This window comes from Felis catus, chromosome D1 (genome assembly GCF_018350175.1).
Source record: "Felis catus isolate Fca126 chromosome D1, F.catus_Fca126_mat1.0, whole genome shotgun sequence".
Taxonomy (NCBI): Eukaryota; Metazoa; Chordata; class Mammalia; order Carnivora; family Felidae; genus Felis; species Felis catus.
The window spans coordinates 53,920,387-53,939,567 of NC_058377.1; the positions used below are offsets into that span (position 1 = coordinate 53,920,387).

Here is a 19,181-nt window from a genome sequence, read left to right on the forward strand (position 1 = left end):
GTGTTCCTACAGAAGATCTCAGTGTTCTATAAACATATTTCCTCCTCTCTGTCGCGTTATGTCCTTCTTAGTTTAGCAGATGCAAATGTAAATGTGTTTTTTGTTTTCTTTTGTTTTTTTAAGTAATTGAGAGGAAGTGGCCCAGAGCAGTGTTGAACAGTGGCAGGTCTACTGTCACGTAAAATACCAATAAGGAGACTGAGGGGCGGAGGGATGCGGGTAAGAAAGGAAAGCAGTGGTCTGATCAGGCGGAGGAAGAGCTTCCTTGGCAGAACAGGAGGCTCAGAGTGCTTTGGTTTGTCTGTCATACAGAAATGGTGAGGCTGAATCTGGAGGGATCCGAGAGGGCCGGGCAGATTCTCCAGTCACTCCTCTTCTGACTGTCTCTTCTCTGTCTTTTCTCTGTCTCTTTCTCTGCTTTTGCCTCTCCTGTGCTCTGTCCTTTTTTCACCCTTAACTTTCATTGCTTTTTTATTCTTCTGGTTTACTTTTTCCTTTTTTTTCTTTTTTTTTTTTGTGTGTGTGTCTTTATCCCACTCTAACAAAATCAGCCGTAATATAAAATAAGAATATATTTTCATCTTTAAATACTTATTGAAGGGGCGCCTGGGTGGCGCAGTCGGTTAAGCGTCCGACTTCAGCCAGGTCACGATCTCGCGGTCTGTGAGTTCGAGCCCCGCGTCAGGCTCTGGGCTGATGGCTCGGAGCCTGGAGCCTGTTTCCGATTCTGTGTCTCCCTCTCTCTCTGCCCCTCCCCTGTTCATGCTCTGTGCCTCTCTGTCCCAAAAATAAATAAACGTTGGGAAAAAAAAATTTATAAATACTTATTGAATAGTTAAATACTTAATATCATTAATGGTAAAAGTCTGTGAGACAAATAAATTATGTTTACCTCACAAAAGGTCTAAGACCTAAACTTTGCTATCTGGGGCTTTTCACTTGTCTCTAGATAAATACCAATAGAAAAATTATATCAGGGCCCACCAGTAAATAAAATGCCTTCATCTTAGGAATACAAGGTTCTCTATTTGAATGTATTACCTGTTTTCTCTATATATTATAGTACTAGTAAAATAGCATTAGCCATCGATTAATAGATTCCTATCAGGTGACACTACATCTCATCTCTAACTTGCCAAGAAACTTATTTCTCCCATTTTACAGATGAGAAGCTGGGGTTCAGGGACATCGATTGCACTTCCCATGCCTGCATAGGCAGTGAATGACAGAGTTGGTGATCAGATCTGACTCCCTCTGGCTCTGAAGTCTGTGTTCTTTCCTACTCTGTCATACTACCTCAAAGCCATAAATATAAAATTACATTGATTTTACACATCCCACCTTTTCACACAACGTTATCCAAAACCAGTGAGTGCACAGTTGACTTATGATTCTTATTTTCTCTTCTCCCTACCAACCTTCTGGTATAATTGATTATGAGAGAGGAATTGGCCCACAAGTCAGCAGCAAAAAATAGGAGAGACTAGGACATAGATTACCCAGTCTTAAAAAATTCAGTATTGAGCGTACGTCACAAAACAGAACTGCGTCCATATGTGTTGGCTTTTTTATCACTCTATCCCATCCTGCTTCCACCTCGCCGCTCCCCCCACCCCCATACACATGCCATGTAGTGTTTGCATGTAACTTCCTGACATTCAGCACTTCTCAGACATTCAGTTGTGCACTTCTTAAATACTCCTTCTCTCTATTATAATAATAATGTGGCATGGTGACAGCTGGTGACTACACTTGTTGTGGTGAGCATTGAGTAATGTATTTCATTGTTGAGTCACTGTTGTCCACCTGAAACTTATACATTGTATGTCAACTATACTTCAATGATTTAAAAATCAATTCAAAGTTTTTTAATTAATAACTTTGCCACTTTATAGACTTTGCTGGGTTACCCAGTCACCTTGAGCCTTCCTCTTCTGAATTTCTGTAGCATGTAAAGAATTAGTAAAACTGGTAACATTGTGTCTATTTTTTGTACTCTCTGTATTGGTTTTCCTTTCTCAAATGAAACTCTTCTCGGGATGGGAATAAGTTTCTTATAGCCACCATGGCTTCTACTACTCATTCTTCATTCCCTCTACTGTGACTTCCACACCTGTCATACCACTGAAGCAGCTCTTTCTAGGGTCAGTAATAACTGTCATGTTATTAAATCCACAGACTTTAAAAGTCTTAATTTTTACTTTACCTCTCGGCATTACTCAGCACTAATGGCTTTCTTATTTTGAAAAATTTCTCCTCCCTTGGCTCCTGTGACATTGCATTCTCCCAGTTTTCCTCTGTTCTCAGTGGTTTATTCTTTCTCAGTCTCTTATATAGGTTTGTCCTCTAACATCGATCCAGTGGATGATGGGATTCCTCAGGGCTCCATCATAGATCTTTTTTCTCCTCGGGTGATTTCATCTGTACTCACAGCTTAATATTTATTTTCAGACAACTCAGATAGTCCTGTCTCTAATCCATACTTCTGCTCTGAGCTCTTACTGCCATTTATATATCTCAGAGGCATCTCAGCAAATCTAAAACTTACCCACGATTTCTACTCTTCTCCCCTCCTCCCACCAAATTTGACTTTCTTTCAATGTTCCCTGCCATCTAAGCAAGCCATATACCAGCCTTGTCTTTGAAATCTTCCTCACTTCCCATATTCAAGCTGTTATGAAGTTGTCATTTTTATACTTTTAAATAAATCTCAAATCCATCCGCTTCTCCTCATTTCCACTTTTACCTTTTTAGATTAAGGTACCATCATCTCTTGCCTGGTTTATTTCAGAAGCTTCCTGACTGGTCTTCCTGTGTCCACTTTTTCCTCCTCTGAGTCATTTCTCCCCACTTCAGTGTAGGCTTTTAGAAAATGTGAATCTGGTCATGTTATCTCCCCTCTTAAAACCATTCAGTGGCCTCCCGTTGCTTTTTGTACCAAAGTCAGAATCCTTTCTTTGGCCCCTAGGCCCCAGTATCATCTGGCTGCTCCTGTCTCTCTTGCCTGATGTACTATGCTGCTCCCCTTTGCTATTTCTGCTACATTCACATCACCCTTCCATGTCTTCAGACATGTACTGCTTTCTCTCATCATGGTATCTTTGCACAGTGTTCCCTCAATCTAGAACAATTTTCTTTACCTAAGTAATTTTGCTATTTCTCCAAATCTCCTTTCGGTCATCATTTCCCCAGAGAAACCTTCCATGGCCCTCCAGACTGAGTCAGAGACCACTGTTAGACACTACAATGGTACCAGATTAAATTTCAGACCCAGAGCTACTAACTCTTCTTTTTTCTTTTTAATTTTTTTTTACATTTATTTTTGAGAGAGAGAGAGAGAGAGAGAGAGAGAGAGAGAGAGCACGAGCACACAAGCAAGGGAGGGGCAGAGAGAGAAGGAGACACAGCATCTGAAGCAGGCTCCAGGCTCTGAGCGGTCAGCACAGAGCCCGACATGGGGCTCAAACTCACAAACCGTGAGATGATGACCTGAGCCGAAGTCGGACACTCAACCGACTGAGCCACCCAGGCGCCCCAGAGCTACTAACTCTTAATTCATCATAATCCTTAACACAGTTGTAATTTTACATTTATTTTTATGATTGTTTAATTAACGACTCTTCTTTATGCCACAGGACTCGTGGACCTCCTTTTCACTCATCGTTGTGTCCGTAGTACCTAGCATAGTGCCTGGAGCGTCACAGGCACTTGATACCTATTTGGTGATAGATTGGGTATTGGGCAGACGGATGAATTGACCCCGACACAGTTGTAGACACACAGTGGAGAAGTAGTGAGTGAGTGACTTCATTTGCTGAGGAAACTTCTGGGAAGCCAAAGAACAGCTTTCCTCTAAACCTCTAGAGTGACGGTGACATATTGTATAAAGGAAAGTCCAGTGGCTTTAGAATCACTCTTAGGTTCAAGTCCCAGGTCTGTGTGTTATAGGCCATGTGATCTTAAGTAAACCACCTAATTTATTTGAATCTTAGTTTCCCCATCCATAAAAAATAAGATGATAATCTTATTCCAGCCTAGTGAAGATTAAATTAGATAATCTAAGAAAAATACCTAGCACAGTGTTTGGGGTGGCAGGTAGTCAGTAAGTGCAAAGCTCTCTTTCCTTCTAAATTGTGATACAGTCTTTATTGTGATAAAGCACAGTAATGTTAAAATAATGTGTTTTGCAACATCAAACATGCTCTTACACAAGATTCTTTAAAAAGCCATTCTCTGATAGACTGCAGGCGCAAACATTTCTTCCCTTATGACAAGTCTCTCTAATAATGTGGTCTCACAGTTTGAAAACTGAAAGTATTATAATGGTATTTTAGTGTCCTCATATAATTTAGACACTACTGTAATATATAGCTTCTCAGAGCTAAATTATTAAAGCATAATGTAGTTAAACTATATATATATAGTTATAGTTATAGACGTTATAATCTATGTCTAATATATATATATATATTAGACATAGATTATAACGTTGATTTATTAACATCCTAGATTTCAACCCACTTGTATAGGGTACCTGCTTTCATCCCCTACTTTATTTTTTTCAATGGTGAATGAGCAGGCTTTGGGCCAAGTAACTAAGTTCTGTGTTTCTTTTAGTTGGGCTATAATAACAGGTTGTGGGCAGGGTTGCAAGAGTTTCTGCACTGGGTGCAATGCAATGTAAAAAATTCAGACAGACATGTTTCATAGGTGCTGTTCCTGGGGAATCAGAAGGGTAGAGAAACGTTTAACCTGCATCTGTAACATTTGACCAGAGGTCATAAATAGTACAATTGTGTATTTTTCCAGTTGTTGTTCCTTTTTCTTTCTTTTCACCCCTTCTCCACCCCCTCCAAAAAACGAAAAATGAAGATAGGCACTATTATTATAATGAAAAGTACACTGGACTAAGGAGTTAATAGTGCCGGGCTTGAAATCCAGCTATCTTACTAGTTAGCTATATGACCTCAGTCAAGTCTGTCCAGTCTCTGAGCCTCACTTTCTCCCTCTGTAAAATCAGAGAATTGGATTAGATGACTCCACTGTACTAAACAGCTTTAAGATCATCTGTTTTCAAGTAGCATAAGTTTTTCCCCACTTGGATATATAAGAATAACTTGTCAATTAGTAAATATATTTGCTATTTTGAAGGACACAGATCATGGGCCTAAATAAAATGAATCAAACAGGCAAAGTGCTGTATTTCCCTGGATCTGGGTCCCTAAGTAAGTCCTCCAAAGACCAGTGCCAAGTATTCAGTTAGGGAAATGGCTTTGCAGAGAAGAGGATCTTTTCATTCCAGCCATTGTGATCAGGAGAAGGTAACTGCCCAGCAGTCCCTGGTGAGATGCCAAGATCACCAGGTAATGTTCTAATTTTTTAAATTGTATCAGTATTACTTAGCACATCATAAAAACTTAAGCATTAGTGGGCATTCAGTAAAGTACATACTGTGAAGTTGGCTTGGAAGGAGTAATAGTCAACCAAAGGATATCTAATGAATTCCCCTGGCTGGTGTTAATTAACCAACCTCCATCAAACCAACAGAAATAGCAGTGAAGGGAATGGCTAATTTTTCTCATATCTAGGACTAATGACTATCCAGGGCATTTATGTCAAAGTTGAAAGTATGCATTTTATTCCATCTAAAATGCTCCCAGACCAGCTAGCCATTTACTAGGCAAAGTCCATTTTTGGCCATTGCTACCTGCAGCCCATTTGAATCTTTACACCATCTCATCTGGAAGGCTCTCTTTCCTACCTGTGCCTCTTTGTTTTTAGGGCACAATACTGTCTGTCAGCAGTGAGAACAAAAGTTCATAGAGGCTGAAACCACAAACAGGTTTCCTGTGGTTTGTGGAACATTCTTCTTCTCTTGATAATAATACGTAATGTTTCTCCATTGTTGGTAGCAGCCTATGAGAAACTGAATAGGGAGGTGTTCAATTTGTGTTTTTCATTAATAGTTAAAAATACTGAGGTAGGAAGAAAGGTAGCAGAGGAAGGGATATTAAACTCCCCCCCCCCCGAAATTAGCATAGAAAAGGTAATGTATTAAAGGCCTTATTCCTGTCTAGCCTGTTTGTTTTTTAATTCAAGGTCTGCATTTTATTTTCAGTATATTGATTGAAATCAAAGAGTAAGAGTCAAAGGGAGTGTCATAAATAGAGACCAGGGCTTGTGGAGCTTGAACACCAGCACAAACTATTTCTAGACAGTGTGCCGCCGCAGCTGTGGGACTTAAACCAAATAAAAACTCACGTACAGTGGAGGAGGATGTGTCCAGCAGCATTCTGGCCTAGAAGATGTGTCCAAAGTGGAATAAGTTTTGTTTAGGACTAAGGAAGTTAGCGAAGAAGGTAGTACAATTATTTGTAGCCTTCATTGTTACCATGTAGGAGAGTGAAAGTTCAGCAGAACTAAAATCTTTCCACTTCTTTCAAGTCTGCCGAAGGTGCATAGGAACAGAAGTGCTCACATTTGGTCAAATTTGTGAATTAAGAGGACTTTCTACTGTGTAGCCTAATTTTCACTTTCCCTAATGAAGGGCAGAATTGCTTGGCCCTAGCTCTGTAAGCGAGCCTCAGTCTCCCATAAACCACAGACATGCCAGCCCATAAGGGCAAATTGTAATCACCAGCTAATGTTCTAGGCAACTTGCTTGTTTCCAGCCTGTTTGCACTCTAACCCTCTACCACCCTTCACTTGGCAAACACACAGCCAAGTTTTTCTCTTTAGTTCTTAAGGAATTTGTGTGATTCCCTCCATGTTTTACAATTTGTGCACCTTTATGTCATGATTTATATTATATCTGTATGTTCCCTTTACCTCCACTAGATCCCTGGAAAGACCCTAGTTTCTATAGTAATTAGCTCAGTAGTTACCAGGGGGAGACACAAGATAGAAGAATCCTTCCGGGAACCTCAACCCTAACTAAAAGGTATGGAAATTTGAAGGGGCTGTGTTAGTAATCTTTAGGGAATGCAGTATTTTTTATATCATATCAGAAGAAAGTGCAGCTGTGTGTATACCAAATGTAAATGTCTTTGTTTATAGTTGAGGAATAATTTGCTCTATTATATCTTCTCAGAAAGTGTGTAGAATCTCTTAGGGAGATGGGAGGATATCATGATAAAAGGCAAGCAGGAAGTATAATAATCTGACAGGGTCAAAAGGAAACTAAGCATATAGAAGAAGAGAAGGGAAGAAGGTTATATGGAGGAAGAAGAGAAAACAAGGCCTTTGTGGAGCTTTCTTTACAAAGAGATGAATCTGTCCTTGATAAAAAAGAAACGGCACCCTTTGGTCTTGGAACATCCACGAGGCATTGTGAAGGAACGCCTTACTCAAAAGGTACATCTGTCTTAAGAGGAGAAGCAGCTTTACTCTTTGTCAAGAAAACATAACGTGAAATTCATCCACCTGGAGGTGTGAATTTTCAGACCATCCAAAGAATGGACATAGATGATGTATGTATTCCCTTCATGTCACAAAATTAGGAGTGATATGGGACTTGATCCAGAGGTCTTCTAAAATTTTTATTCAATTAAAATAGGCTATTTTGTTAAGTTCTTTCCTATTCTGGTAAGTTCTTTCCTTTTGCTTGCTACGTTCCTCTCCCAGAGTAGAGTGGAAGAAAATAGGAGAACTGCTATTCTGACCTTAATTATAGCTAACAATGAGGATTTGGTTGGGAGAGTGGAAGTGGAAGGTGAAGGAGAGGGGAGGAAACAAGGTAAACTTTTCTAATGTACATAAGTAGTTGCCACTTCTCCCGAGATTGTACTTCCCTGCTCCATCAGCATGAGTTATGTGACTTGTATTGGCCAAAGAATAGTGAGCAAACGTGATCTACATGCATTACTCCTCGGCAAATGCTTTAATACATAGTTGTCTGTGCTTTTTTTCCATCTGCCCAGTCAGCAATACCTCATAAAGAGGACTTTTTTTTTTTTTTTTTAAATCAGCTTCAAGCCAGGATGGACATGTAGCATAAGTTTAAAAAAGCCAATTCACTGTTGTAAACCATTGGTTCTCAGTCAGGTGTTATTCTGTTTCGTCTCCCTACCCCCAACCTCCTACTCCCATGCAGGAGACATTTAGCGATGTCTGGCAACATTTCTGGTTGTCAGAACTAGGGCAGTGCAACTGGCATCTGGTGGAGAGAGGGCAGGTATGCTGTAAATATCCCACAACGCACAGGACAGACCCTCACAACAAAATTATCTGGCCAAAAATATCACTAATGCTGAGATTGAGAAGCCCTGTTGTAAACTTCTGGGATTGCTTATTACTAGGTTATTAGCATAATCTAACCTGTCCTGACTAATACAGCAACTACCACATTAATTTTATAATAGCTAATGTGGAAATAACTGGGCTTAACCAGTTGGATGCCTTCTTTATTAGGAAGACAGGTTTAAAGAAATCCAGTGGGGGAAATGTAGATATTGTACTATGGCATAAGATTTTGAAGGTGGTTCAAAAGATTCAGAAGCTACCAGTTCTACAACTATTACTGTGCAGTTGCAAATATTCTAGATAAGCAAAAATTAAACAGAAAGGTCTAAAACCACTATGGTTTCTCCAATGAACTCAAATATTCAAATAAAGGAGGTTTTTAATCAAAGATAAGTATGCGTCTTTCATGGTCCTCTAAAAATAATATATATTTTTTAAATTTTTTAATGTTTATTTATTCTTGAGAGAAAGAGAGACAGAACATGAGTGGGGGAGGGGTAGAGAGAGAGAGAGACACAGAATCAGCAGCAGGCTCCAGGCTCTGAGCTGTCAGCACAGAACCCGACGCAGTGCTGGAACTCCCAAACTGAGATATCATGACCTGAGTTGAAGTCGGACACTCAACTGACTGAGCCACCCAGATAGCCTCTGAAAATAATATTGAAGAAAACTAAGGTTCAAAATTAACATAATTGAGACCCACAGAAAGTGCTAAGATTTACAAAGGTTTTTTTTTTTTTTTACTTGTTTTAGTTACATTAGCAGTAAGACCAAGCAGGAAATGAGTTTCTTGTTTGATTCTTATGAATGGATAGAGAAAGCAGAACAACTCCTTCCCTCATCATTGGCCGCCAGCCCCAGCTGGACTATTATTTCTTATTCTTCCATGATAGCTGATTGTCCAGCATCTTTTTTTTTTTTTTTTTTGAGGCAGTAGACCTTTATAGCTCTGGCTTTTAGAGCTTTGCCTACACTAAAAGTACCAGAAGAAATTACTGCTTACCTTTGTGGCTTGGAATTGCCTCAACTTCAAAACCTTGCAGAGATACCTGGGTGGTTCAATTAGTTGAGCTTCTGAGTTTTGGTTTTGGCTCAGGTCATGATCTCATCGGGAGATCGGCCCCCACATTGGACTCCATGCTGCCAGCACAGAGCCTGCTTGGGATTCTCTCTTTCCCTCTCTGCCCCTCCCCCACTCACGTGCACACATGCACACACTCATGCTCTCTCTCAAAATAAATAAATAAACTTAAAAATAAAAAATAAGGGGTGCCTGGGTGGCGCAGTCGGTTAAGCGTCCGACTTCAGCCAGGTCACGATCTCGCGGTCTGTGAGTTCGAGCCCCGCGTCAGGCTCTGGGCTGATGGCTCAGAGCCTGGAGCCTGTTTCCGATTCTGTGTCTCCCTCTCTCTCTGCCCTTCCCCCGTTCATGCTCTGTCTCTCTCTGTCCCAAAAATAAATAAACGAAAAAAAAAATAAAAATAAAAAAAATAAAAAATAAAATCCTTGGAAATGATAGATTTTATATATACCTGTCCCTTGTTAGTAGTCAGAACTACCCAAAGATGGAATGCTATATTTCAGGGGTAGTGGTTCTCAGTCTTTAAATATTTTAAAGCAAAGACCAGAGAACCACTTGGTTGTCTATTCTTTTCTAATCTTGATTGCTTATAAGTCTAAATTTAAAACAATGTATTAAAGTTAACAGATTTGGGGGAGGCACCTGGATGGCCTAGTTGGTTAAGCATCCGACTCAGTTTTGGCTCAGGTCATGATCTCATGGTTCGTGGGTTCGAGCCTCATGTCGGGCTCCATGCTGACAGCACACAGCCTGCTTGAGATTCCCTCTCTCTAGCCCTCTATCACTGCCCCTCCCCTGTTCTTACTGTCTCTGCCCCTCCCCTGCTCTTTCTCTTTCTCTCAAATAAATAAACCTAAAAAATAAAGTTAAATTTTTGAACACATGTCTCAACTTATAGGATATTTTAGCCATGTCCCAAGGCAAGATACTAAGAAATAAAGATGCCAGTCCTTCGGTGGCCGTAAAAACTCCCTTGAAACTTCCCCTTTCTCTGAGAATAGGAAGGGCAACTGCAGGGTTCTGATTGGAGTCCAACTCTATTAACTATATAGCCCATGACAATTTACTCTAAGGCTGTCTTGTCCACCTGTCCAAAACTGTGTTTCATTACCTGTCATCGCATCTGAGTCACCAAATCCACATTCTGAATTACCTGCTTGGTCATTGTACTCCCCCCAAGTTCGCAGAAGAATTACTAAAATGTGGTCAATAAGCAGTGGTAGTGTGACAAAATCTGTCTTCCCACCAGCTTATTGAGTGGTAAGAAATTTAGTAAAAGTAGAAGCCATTAGTGAATTTCTGTTCTTTCTCATTCTAATTCAGCCAAGTGAAGAAAATTACACCTGATGTTTTTCTCCTTTAACGATAATAATGAGGATGAGACATACAGTATTTGGAGCACATTCTTGAATTATTACATTCTTTATTAATCTCAATTATTTATAAAGGATGTCTCAGTCAAAAGTTCTGAAATCAGGGGCACATGGGTTGGTCAGTCAGTTAAGCATCCAATTCTTGATCTCAGCTCAGGTCTTGATCTCAGAGTCATGGGCTCCATGCTGGGTGTGAAGCCTACTTAGAAGAAAAAAAAAAGTTCTGAAATCAGAACAGGGTGATGGCTTAATAATACAATGAGGTAGAATTTAAGAAAAGAGTTTATACTATAATACGGCATTTAAAGATTAAAATGTGAGGGGCGCCTGGCTGGCTAAGTTGTTAGAGCATGTGACTCTTGACCTTGGGGTTGTGAGTTCAAGCCCCAGTTGAGTGTAGAGTTTACTTTAAAAATAATAATAATAATAATTGAAGATTAAAATATGCTTTATGTGGGGCACCTGGGTGGCTCATTTGGTTAAGTATCTGACTTCGGCTCAGGTCATGATTTCTTGGTTTGTGGGTTTGAGCCCTGCATTGGGCTCTGTGCTAACAGCTCAGAGCCTGGAGCCTGCTTCAGATTCTGTGTCTTCCTCTCTCTGCCCCTCCCCTGCTTGCACTCTGTCTGTCTGTCTGTCTCTCTCTCACACACAAAAATAAATAAATAAATAAATAAATAAATAAATAAATAAATAAATAAATAAATAAATTTTTTAATTAAATAAATAAATAAAATGTGTTTTATGAGTTCCTAATCTTTCATTTGTTGCATGCTTTTTTAGTTTTGTGCCTTTAGATTCTTGGTGTTAATAATGCTTACCTGCCCCACAAAAAAGAATTACCAGATCACAAAATAATATAGATAGCAAATAAACATTCTCAAAAATTAGGTATTACTAGTAAATAAAGAAATACAAATTAAAATATGAAGCTACCATTTTCCCCTATTAAAAGTTTTCTGTTATTTTCTTAACACAAAAGTGTAATACATCCTCATTGTAAAAAATAAAATACCAGACAGAGAAAAGAAGAAATCACAGTGGCAGCATAATTAACATCTCATTATTTTAGATGCCAATCTTTTTTTCTGTGTCTAAGATTTATCTGTCATCTCCTATTGACATATGCTTGAACAAAATTTTGTTATTGTAAGTAATATCGCAACAAATACTCTATGCGGTAATATTTTCTGTTTTTTTTTCTTTTTTTCCTGTTTTTCGTTTTTTGCTTTTTGTTGTTTGGTTTTTTTTGCATCTCTGATTATTTTGTTAGGACTAGTTCCTAGAACTGCCATTGCCAGGTCACAGCATATGGATGTTTAAGGCTTTTGATTATCTTCTCCCAGGTTGCTGACCAGAAAGGTTTTGTCAGTCGTGGGAGAGTAGTGGCTCATGTATCTTCTAATCCATGCTGTTTATGTTGGTTTTTTGCCTTCACATTTTGATAACTCTAAAATGCTATCTCATTGTTTCAGTTTTTACTTCTTTGGTTAATCATCGGAACATTTTTGGGGCCCCTGGATGGCTCCATCGGTTAAGCGTCCACCTCTTGATTTCTGCTCAGGTCACGAACTCATGGTTCATGAGATCAAGCCCCACGCTGGGCTCTGCGCCAACAGCATAGAGCCTGCTTGGGATTCTGTCTCTCCCTGCCTCTCTATCTTTCCCTTCCCTGCTCGATCTCTCTCAAAATAAATAAAGAAACGTTAAAAAAATAATAATCGGGGGTGCCTGGGTGGCTCAGTCAGTTAAGCGTCTGACTTCAGCTCAGGTCATGATCTTGCAGTTTGTGAGTTTAAGCCCCGCGTGGGGCTCTGTGCTGACAGCTTGGAGCCTGGAGCCTGCTTCAGATTCTGTGTCTCCCTCTCTGCCCCTCCCCTGCTCACACTCTGTCTCTTTCTCTCTCTCTCTCTCAAGAAATAAACACTAAAAATAATAATAATAATCAGAACATATTTTACAAGTCCTACCAAAGTACTACAAATTAAAGAAAAATCTTCATTGTCAATTTTTTTTTTTAATTTTTTTTTTCAACATTTATTTTTTGGGACAGAGAGAGACAGAGCATGAACGGGGGAGGGGGAGAGAGAGAGGGAGACACAGAATCGGAAACAGCCTCCAGGCTCTGAGCCATCAGCCCAGAGCCTGACGCAGGGCTCGAACTCACGGACCGCGAGATCGTGACCTGGCTGAAGTCGGATGCTTAACCGACTGCGCCACCCAGGCGCCCCTTCATTGTCAAATTATTAAAGAGAAAACAAACAACACACACCAAAATATTCAACAACAAAAAAGCAGTTAAATGAAAACTGATAACTTCTTTTTTCTTTTTTAAGTTTATTTTATTCATTTTGAGAGAGAATAGGGGAAGGTCAGAGAGAGGGAGAGACAGAATCCCAAGCAGGCTCCGTATTGTCAGCACAGAGCCCTACACAGGGCTTGATCTACCCCTCCCTTTCTAGGGAAAGTGGGACTTTCCCTAGCCTGATTTTCAAAATAAAGAATACAACATCTAAAAACAAAAAAATGCAATTTATTCTGCATGGTGATAGGTGATTTTTAATATCTCATAATTTTTAATACTTGACACATTTTTTGTCACATTTTTTGTAATTAACATACCACATTTGTAAAGAAAACACATTTAAATACATTGCATACATGGTGCAAGAAAGGAGAGGTAACTGTCCACAATTTCTGTATCATTTATTCTAAAGATTATATTAAAAATTTGATTTTGAAACCATGTCAACAGATAACATAAATAATATTCTGGTAAGCAGTTAAATAGCCAGTCGCCAAAATGTTAAAAGTTCTACTTGCTTGAGAAGCTGACAATTGTTGGAATCCTCTGAACGTGTGAGATTGTTTATAGTTTTTTTTCCTTTTTAGGTTGCTGCTGTTGATCTTCTGGTTCCTGGAGTTGGAGAGCTCTTTGGAGGAAGCCTCAGAGAGGAACGGTACCATTTCTTAGAGCAGCGACTGGCCAGGTAATGATCAGACCTAAAAGAAACAAAGTTCAGAAATTGATGATGAGGCAGTCTTGACAAAGTAACAGAGAAGAGTGAATGAGCCTCAGCACCTGACTGACCTGGATCTCAGATTCTTTGTGGCCTTGAGCAAGTTGTTATGTGACTTCTCTGAGTTTGCCTGTCTTAAAGATTGGAACTGTTATGTGAAATAAGGCCATAGTGTTACTTGTCCACTAATTTGTATGTATCTCTCCATATGGAAATTGCTTTAAAAATTTTTTTTTAATGTTCATTGATTTATTTTGAGAGAGAGAGCACGAGTGAGGGAGGGGCAGAGAGAGAGAGGGAGAGAGAATCCCAAGCAGGCTCTACACTGTCAGCGCAGAACCCGACACGGGGCTCCATCCCATGAATTATTTGATCATGTCCTGAGCTCAAATCAAGAGTCAGACGCTTAAGCACTGAGCCACCCAGGCACCCCAGAAATTGCTTTTTTAAAAGTTAATGATAGAAGCCAACCTTAAAGCTTGTCCTTCATTTTTTCTCTTCTCTGTGTACTTTTTTATTTACTCTAAATTATGATTGGGGACATAAACAAAGACTCCTATAGGGACATAAAGACAGACTCTGAACCAGAGAAAGGATAAAGCTGGAGAAAGAAAGATACTAAAAATATCCACTAAACTAACATTTAGAATAAGCAGTTTTCCCTTCCTTGGGTTTTCTGCTATGTAAGGGTCTTCATTAAGCTATTTGAATAACTTATTTTAACTTGCTGTTTGAGACCTAGAAATTAATCCATAAAATGCAGAAAATGTTTTGGAGATGAGAAGTAGAGAATTGTGTTTCTAATTGAACTACCACTCCTATGCATGCGTGGTTTGCCAACAAACCACAATGACTTCCTAAACTAACCAAGGTTATAAACTTCTGTTTTCCATGGTTTCCACTTTTGCTGTGCCAGACTTTAAAAAAAAAAAAAAGTTTTTCCCATGCTGCAGGCTTAATCCCACTCTCCGACTCTCCAGATAATACTGGGTTTCAGAGTAACCTGGAAAAGCCATAATACTTTGAAAATATCCTGTAAAATTAGCCATTTGTAAGTTCTTCTTTTCCTAGTGGAGAAATGCTTAAAAAGTTGATGTTTTTTCCAAGATCCCAACCTATAAATCTCTTAGGTAACTTGGTTTTGTAATCCCAATCATTTGAACTGCTCTATTTGGTCAGGGTCGAGAAGAAAGGGAATAAATATGTTCTGGGAGGCTTCTTTTTTGTTAGTTAGGCCCCTAATTCCTTACTACTATAATGTTAGAAAGTCCTGGGAAAATTGTGGAATTGAAGTAAAGGTCAAACTCCTTAGATGGAAAGAATTTTAAGATTCTCTGGGTTTTTTTTAAGCACAATAAAAATCACACATGGCAAGAAACCTCATCTGTTGAAAGATTAATTGGTCTGTTTTCTTTGCTTGCTTCCTTCCTTCAGGAAACCTTTCCTCATAACATTACATGTTTACCTAATATCTGATTATATCCAAATTTATCTTTCCTAATGAAATGGTTATATGTGTTTCCCTATCTTAGGGATATATCTGTGACTTCTGTTCATGTTTTCTGTATATCTGGTTTTTTCATAGTCTTTATCACTCCAGATGCACTGTGATCCCAAACATTTTTTTAAAAAGCTGAAATTAATTTTTTTTAAGATTTTATTTTTAAGTAATCCGTACACCCAACGTGAGTCTCAGACATAACTACACCGAAGTCAAGAGTCGCACACTCCACCGACCGAGCCAGCCAAGCTTTAAAGGGCTGAAATTGATTTTCATGAGTACTAAGAGCTTAAAACTTTATTAGCGTTTTTCAAATTGGCCAGAAAACAATTTTCAACCATATTCTGGAGGCAGAATCTATATTATTATTTCAATGTTACAGAATGAAAGTTATATCTTTGTGTTCCTTCTGTGTGCCTCCCAGCACCCATAATTATGGTGCTTTTCTTATGTCACAGGACAGTAAGCTCATCTGACATGGACCCCTTCTTTTGGGCTCTGGACTATACTTCCTGTAGCATTTGTTGTCTCTGCCACTCACTTGATAACACCTTAGACTATTGGATACGTTAGCTTTCTTACCATATTAAAGGTTCAGCTTCTCAACTGTATTGCATGTTCTTTGAGAGCACAGGTTTTTGTGTGTACTTCTTTATAAAGAGCACTTTGCATACAACCCAGAATAAATGTTTGGTGGTTAGTATCTTTATCTTCTTGCCATTCTCTGAAAGAATTTTGTTATTTTCCTCTTACAGATCAGGACTAACGGAAGCCTACCAATGGTAAGAATGTGACCCTTAATCATTCTTATTATAGCTGTTTGGTCTGATTGTTACACAAGTTTTACTGTATTCCCAAGGCACTGTGAAACATTGTTAAGAAAAATGAATAGTTCAGTTCTCAGATTATTTATTGTCTTTGAATCCTGGAAAAATAGTAATGATAGTGGCTGCCGTTTATTTATTACTTATTGGGTGCTGCTGGATAACTGTGTTAAAATTTTAATGTATATTTTCTTATGTAATTATCATAACACCCTGCGAGTTGGTTACTATTCTTATCTCCTTTTTATTACCCCTCCAGACCTAAGGTCTAGAGATATTAACTAACTTAACCAAGAGCACACAGAAACATGGAGCTGGGGCTTTTTTCCTAACCATTATGCTTCAGTTTCTCTGTGTGTGAAATCAGAGTTTGAGCGCAGTGATCCCTAAAGTCTGTAGAAATCTGTGCTGTGTAGGAAAGAGCACTTGTCTGCATTCATGCATTTACTTCTCCAGAATTGCTCTGGTTTTCTTTCTGCAAACCCTTTCTTCAAGTACCTTTGAATACATACAAATTATGTACTTATATTTTTATATAGTAGCTTTCCTTCAGGATCTTGGTGTAATAATACCAACAATATTATTAATTCTTCTGCTGTCCTCAGGAGAAGGAAGGGTCAAATTGTACACTTGCCTTTTGAAATACCTAGATTACAGAAGGGCAGAAGCCTAAAATGATGTGCAGGTCATGACCCTTAAATGCCTTATTATTTACCAATAGTGACTTTATTTTCTTATTTTTTATTTTTTCAATATATGAAGTTTATTGTCAAATTGGTTTCCATACAACACCCAGTGCTCATCCCAACAGGTGCCCTCCTCAATACCCATCACCCACCCTCCCCTCCCTCCCACCCCCCATCAACCCTCAGTTTGTTCTCAGTACCAATAGTGACTTTAGACACACTTAATCTCTCTGAGTCTTGGTTTTCTTGGCTCTGAAATGGGATGATAATATCAACTTAAGAGGATTATTGTGAGGATGAAATGAAATAATATAGGGTAAGTATCTACCTAGAATAGAACCTCAGTAAAAGCTAGTTTCCTTTCCCCTTTCCTTTGTTCTGAGTCTCGCTATGAGGTAGATGAGCCCCCTGATTGAGCAAGCTTATGCGTTTTGCCTGTTTTTGTCTGTCTACAAGATAATCTTCATAGTATGCAAAAACTAGCTAAATACAAATTTTAATTGTTTGTTAAATAAGTGTAGGCCTTTCTGGTCTTACTCATTTCAGTACTATTCTTGTCCCAGCTAAAGTTTTCAAACTCTTAAGATCTCTAAATATAAATCTCTGTTATTCTACTCTGCTTCCTTTTATCTGGTAATCACAGTATTTTAAAGGTGGAAGGGATTTTAGAAATCTTCAAGTCTGCGATCTCTGCTAGTGTTCCACTACATTGTGAGTAACCACCCCAGGTGTCTAAAGATTTTACTCACTTCCTATTTCTCCGTGCCATATGCAAATAACATCTGTAACTAGTTCCACAAATTTTTGTGCCATCTCTTCTGTAACCTGGCTGCCGTAGAATCAGTTTAACAACAATCTAACAAATACATATTCCTTCGAAAACTTGTTTTTTAGAAGTGGATTTTTCTATATATCAAAGCAAGGGCAAGAAAAGTGCTACAGACTAAATCCATCTGCTGAATTCAGTTTCCAGCCATTTATGCCAGTGTTTTGACATCGATGTATGAGAAATTTAGAGCCAGCTGAAACTATTGCTGGACTTTTAGCAGCCAGCCCAGATCCTGCAGGTGTTTGTGGCAGGTGGCTTGATAGGCCTTTCATCTCATTTTCTCAGTATATCAAAGTATGCCCTGCCCCCATGCCTTGTAAACTGGAAGTTAATTCAGCTACCAAACATTTCATTTACTCAAGATTGTGCTTTTTCCATTATTCCTGATAGTTCTTACTGGTCTGAAGTTTTATACTAGATACTCCTGTTCATTGATCCCTCACTTGGTGGTAACTCACCCAGTTGCAATTCCTCTTTTATTTTAGAAAGATCCATATTCAATCTTAATTGCCTAAAATACCCCAATACATGTGGTCATTATTACTGATAGTGGGTAAATTAGGTAATAGTCTTTATTCTTGAGGATCCAAATGACTACCGGCTATGGCACTTAAGTTTTATTCTGGAAGTGATTTTACAAATCATTCAAGAAGCTATAAAGAAATCCCCCACCAAATGACATACTAAAAGTACCTAGAAAGTCTTCCTCCTCCTTCCTTTCCTAAAATAAATTTATGACAAGCCGGTGTATTGAAATCTGAGTTTGAATCATGGCTGTACCATTTTCTAGCCACATGATTTTAAATGGGAATAGAATGAGTATAGCTAGGTTTTGCAGGCTATCTAGCCTTCCAGAAAAATGGATTTGGACATACTATACTAGGTTTGAAGCACAGGACTGGAAATTTCACTCTAGCGTTCAAGAGTATATTTTTGTGCCTTCAGACAATAAATCTTCATGGAGGAAGCATCTTCTCCAGAGCAGACAGTAGAGATAAAATGGTTGAATAAGGCACAGTTCCTGTTCTTGATAGAGCTTGCAATCTAATACAGAGGGTATCATTTTATAACCTATCAGGCAAAACTCTTCACTCTTCTCTCTGTATTGAACAACATGATTTTAGTAGGAAAAAAAAAAGCATTAACAAACTAAAAAACAGAAGAAGGATATATTTTCAAGAAAATTAATAAAGTTATTAGAACATTTTCTGTAGCCTCATGAGGCAAATTTTCTGCATATAAGTACATAAATAACTTAAAAAGGATCAAGTGACCAAAGCCTATGAATGCATGACAGGAATGCTATTTGAGTTACCTTGGACAGCTCATTATAACTTGATCTTCACCTGTCTTTGGAGGGAAAAGATTTGTTTACTACTGTGATGTAGATGATGGTGCCTGGGTGGCTCAGTTGATTGAGTACCAGACCCTTGATTTCAGCTCAGGTCATGATCTCATAGTTTGTGAGATCAAGTCTCATGTTGGGCTCTGCTCTGACAGCACGGAACCTGCTTGGGATTCATTCTCTTTCTCTCTCTCTCTCTCTCTCTCTCTCTCTCTCTCTCTCTCTCTCTGTCTCTGTCTCAAAATAAATAAACATTAAAAAAAAAATGATGTAGATGGTAA

General features: G+C 38.7%; 1 protein-coding gene across 8 annotated transcripts in view; it reads left to right on the top strand.

Annotated features, from left to right (window-relative positions):
• The window catches only part of NARS2 (asparaginyl-tRNA synthetase 2, mitochondrial), a 131,219-nt gene that overhangs the window by 103,113 nt on the left and 8,925 nt on the right, over positions 1 to 19,181 (top strand). For 7 of the 8 annotated variants that reach the window (XM_019811745.3, XM_003992682.5, XM_045038076.1 and 4 more), the window contains 2 exons: positions 13,588 to 13,685; positions 15,972 to 15,998. In XM_019811745.3, coding sequence (XP_019667304.1) covers positions 13,588 to 13,685; positions 15,972 to 15,998 — 125 coding nt within the window. Of the gene's footprint in view, positions 1 to 6,837; positions 6,941 to 13,587; positions 13,686 to 15,971; positions 15,999 to 19,181 lie in introns of those variants that run through there. The other variant, XR_006585759.1, reaches the window with a different exon arrangement.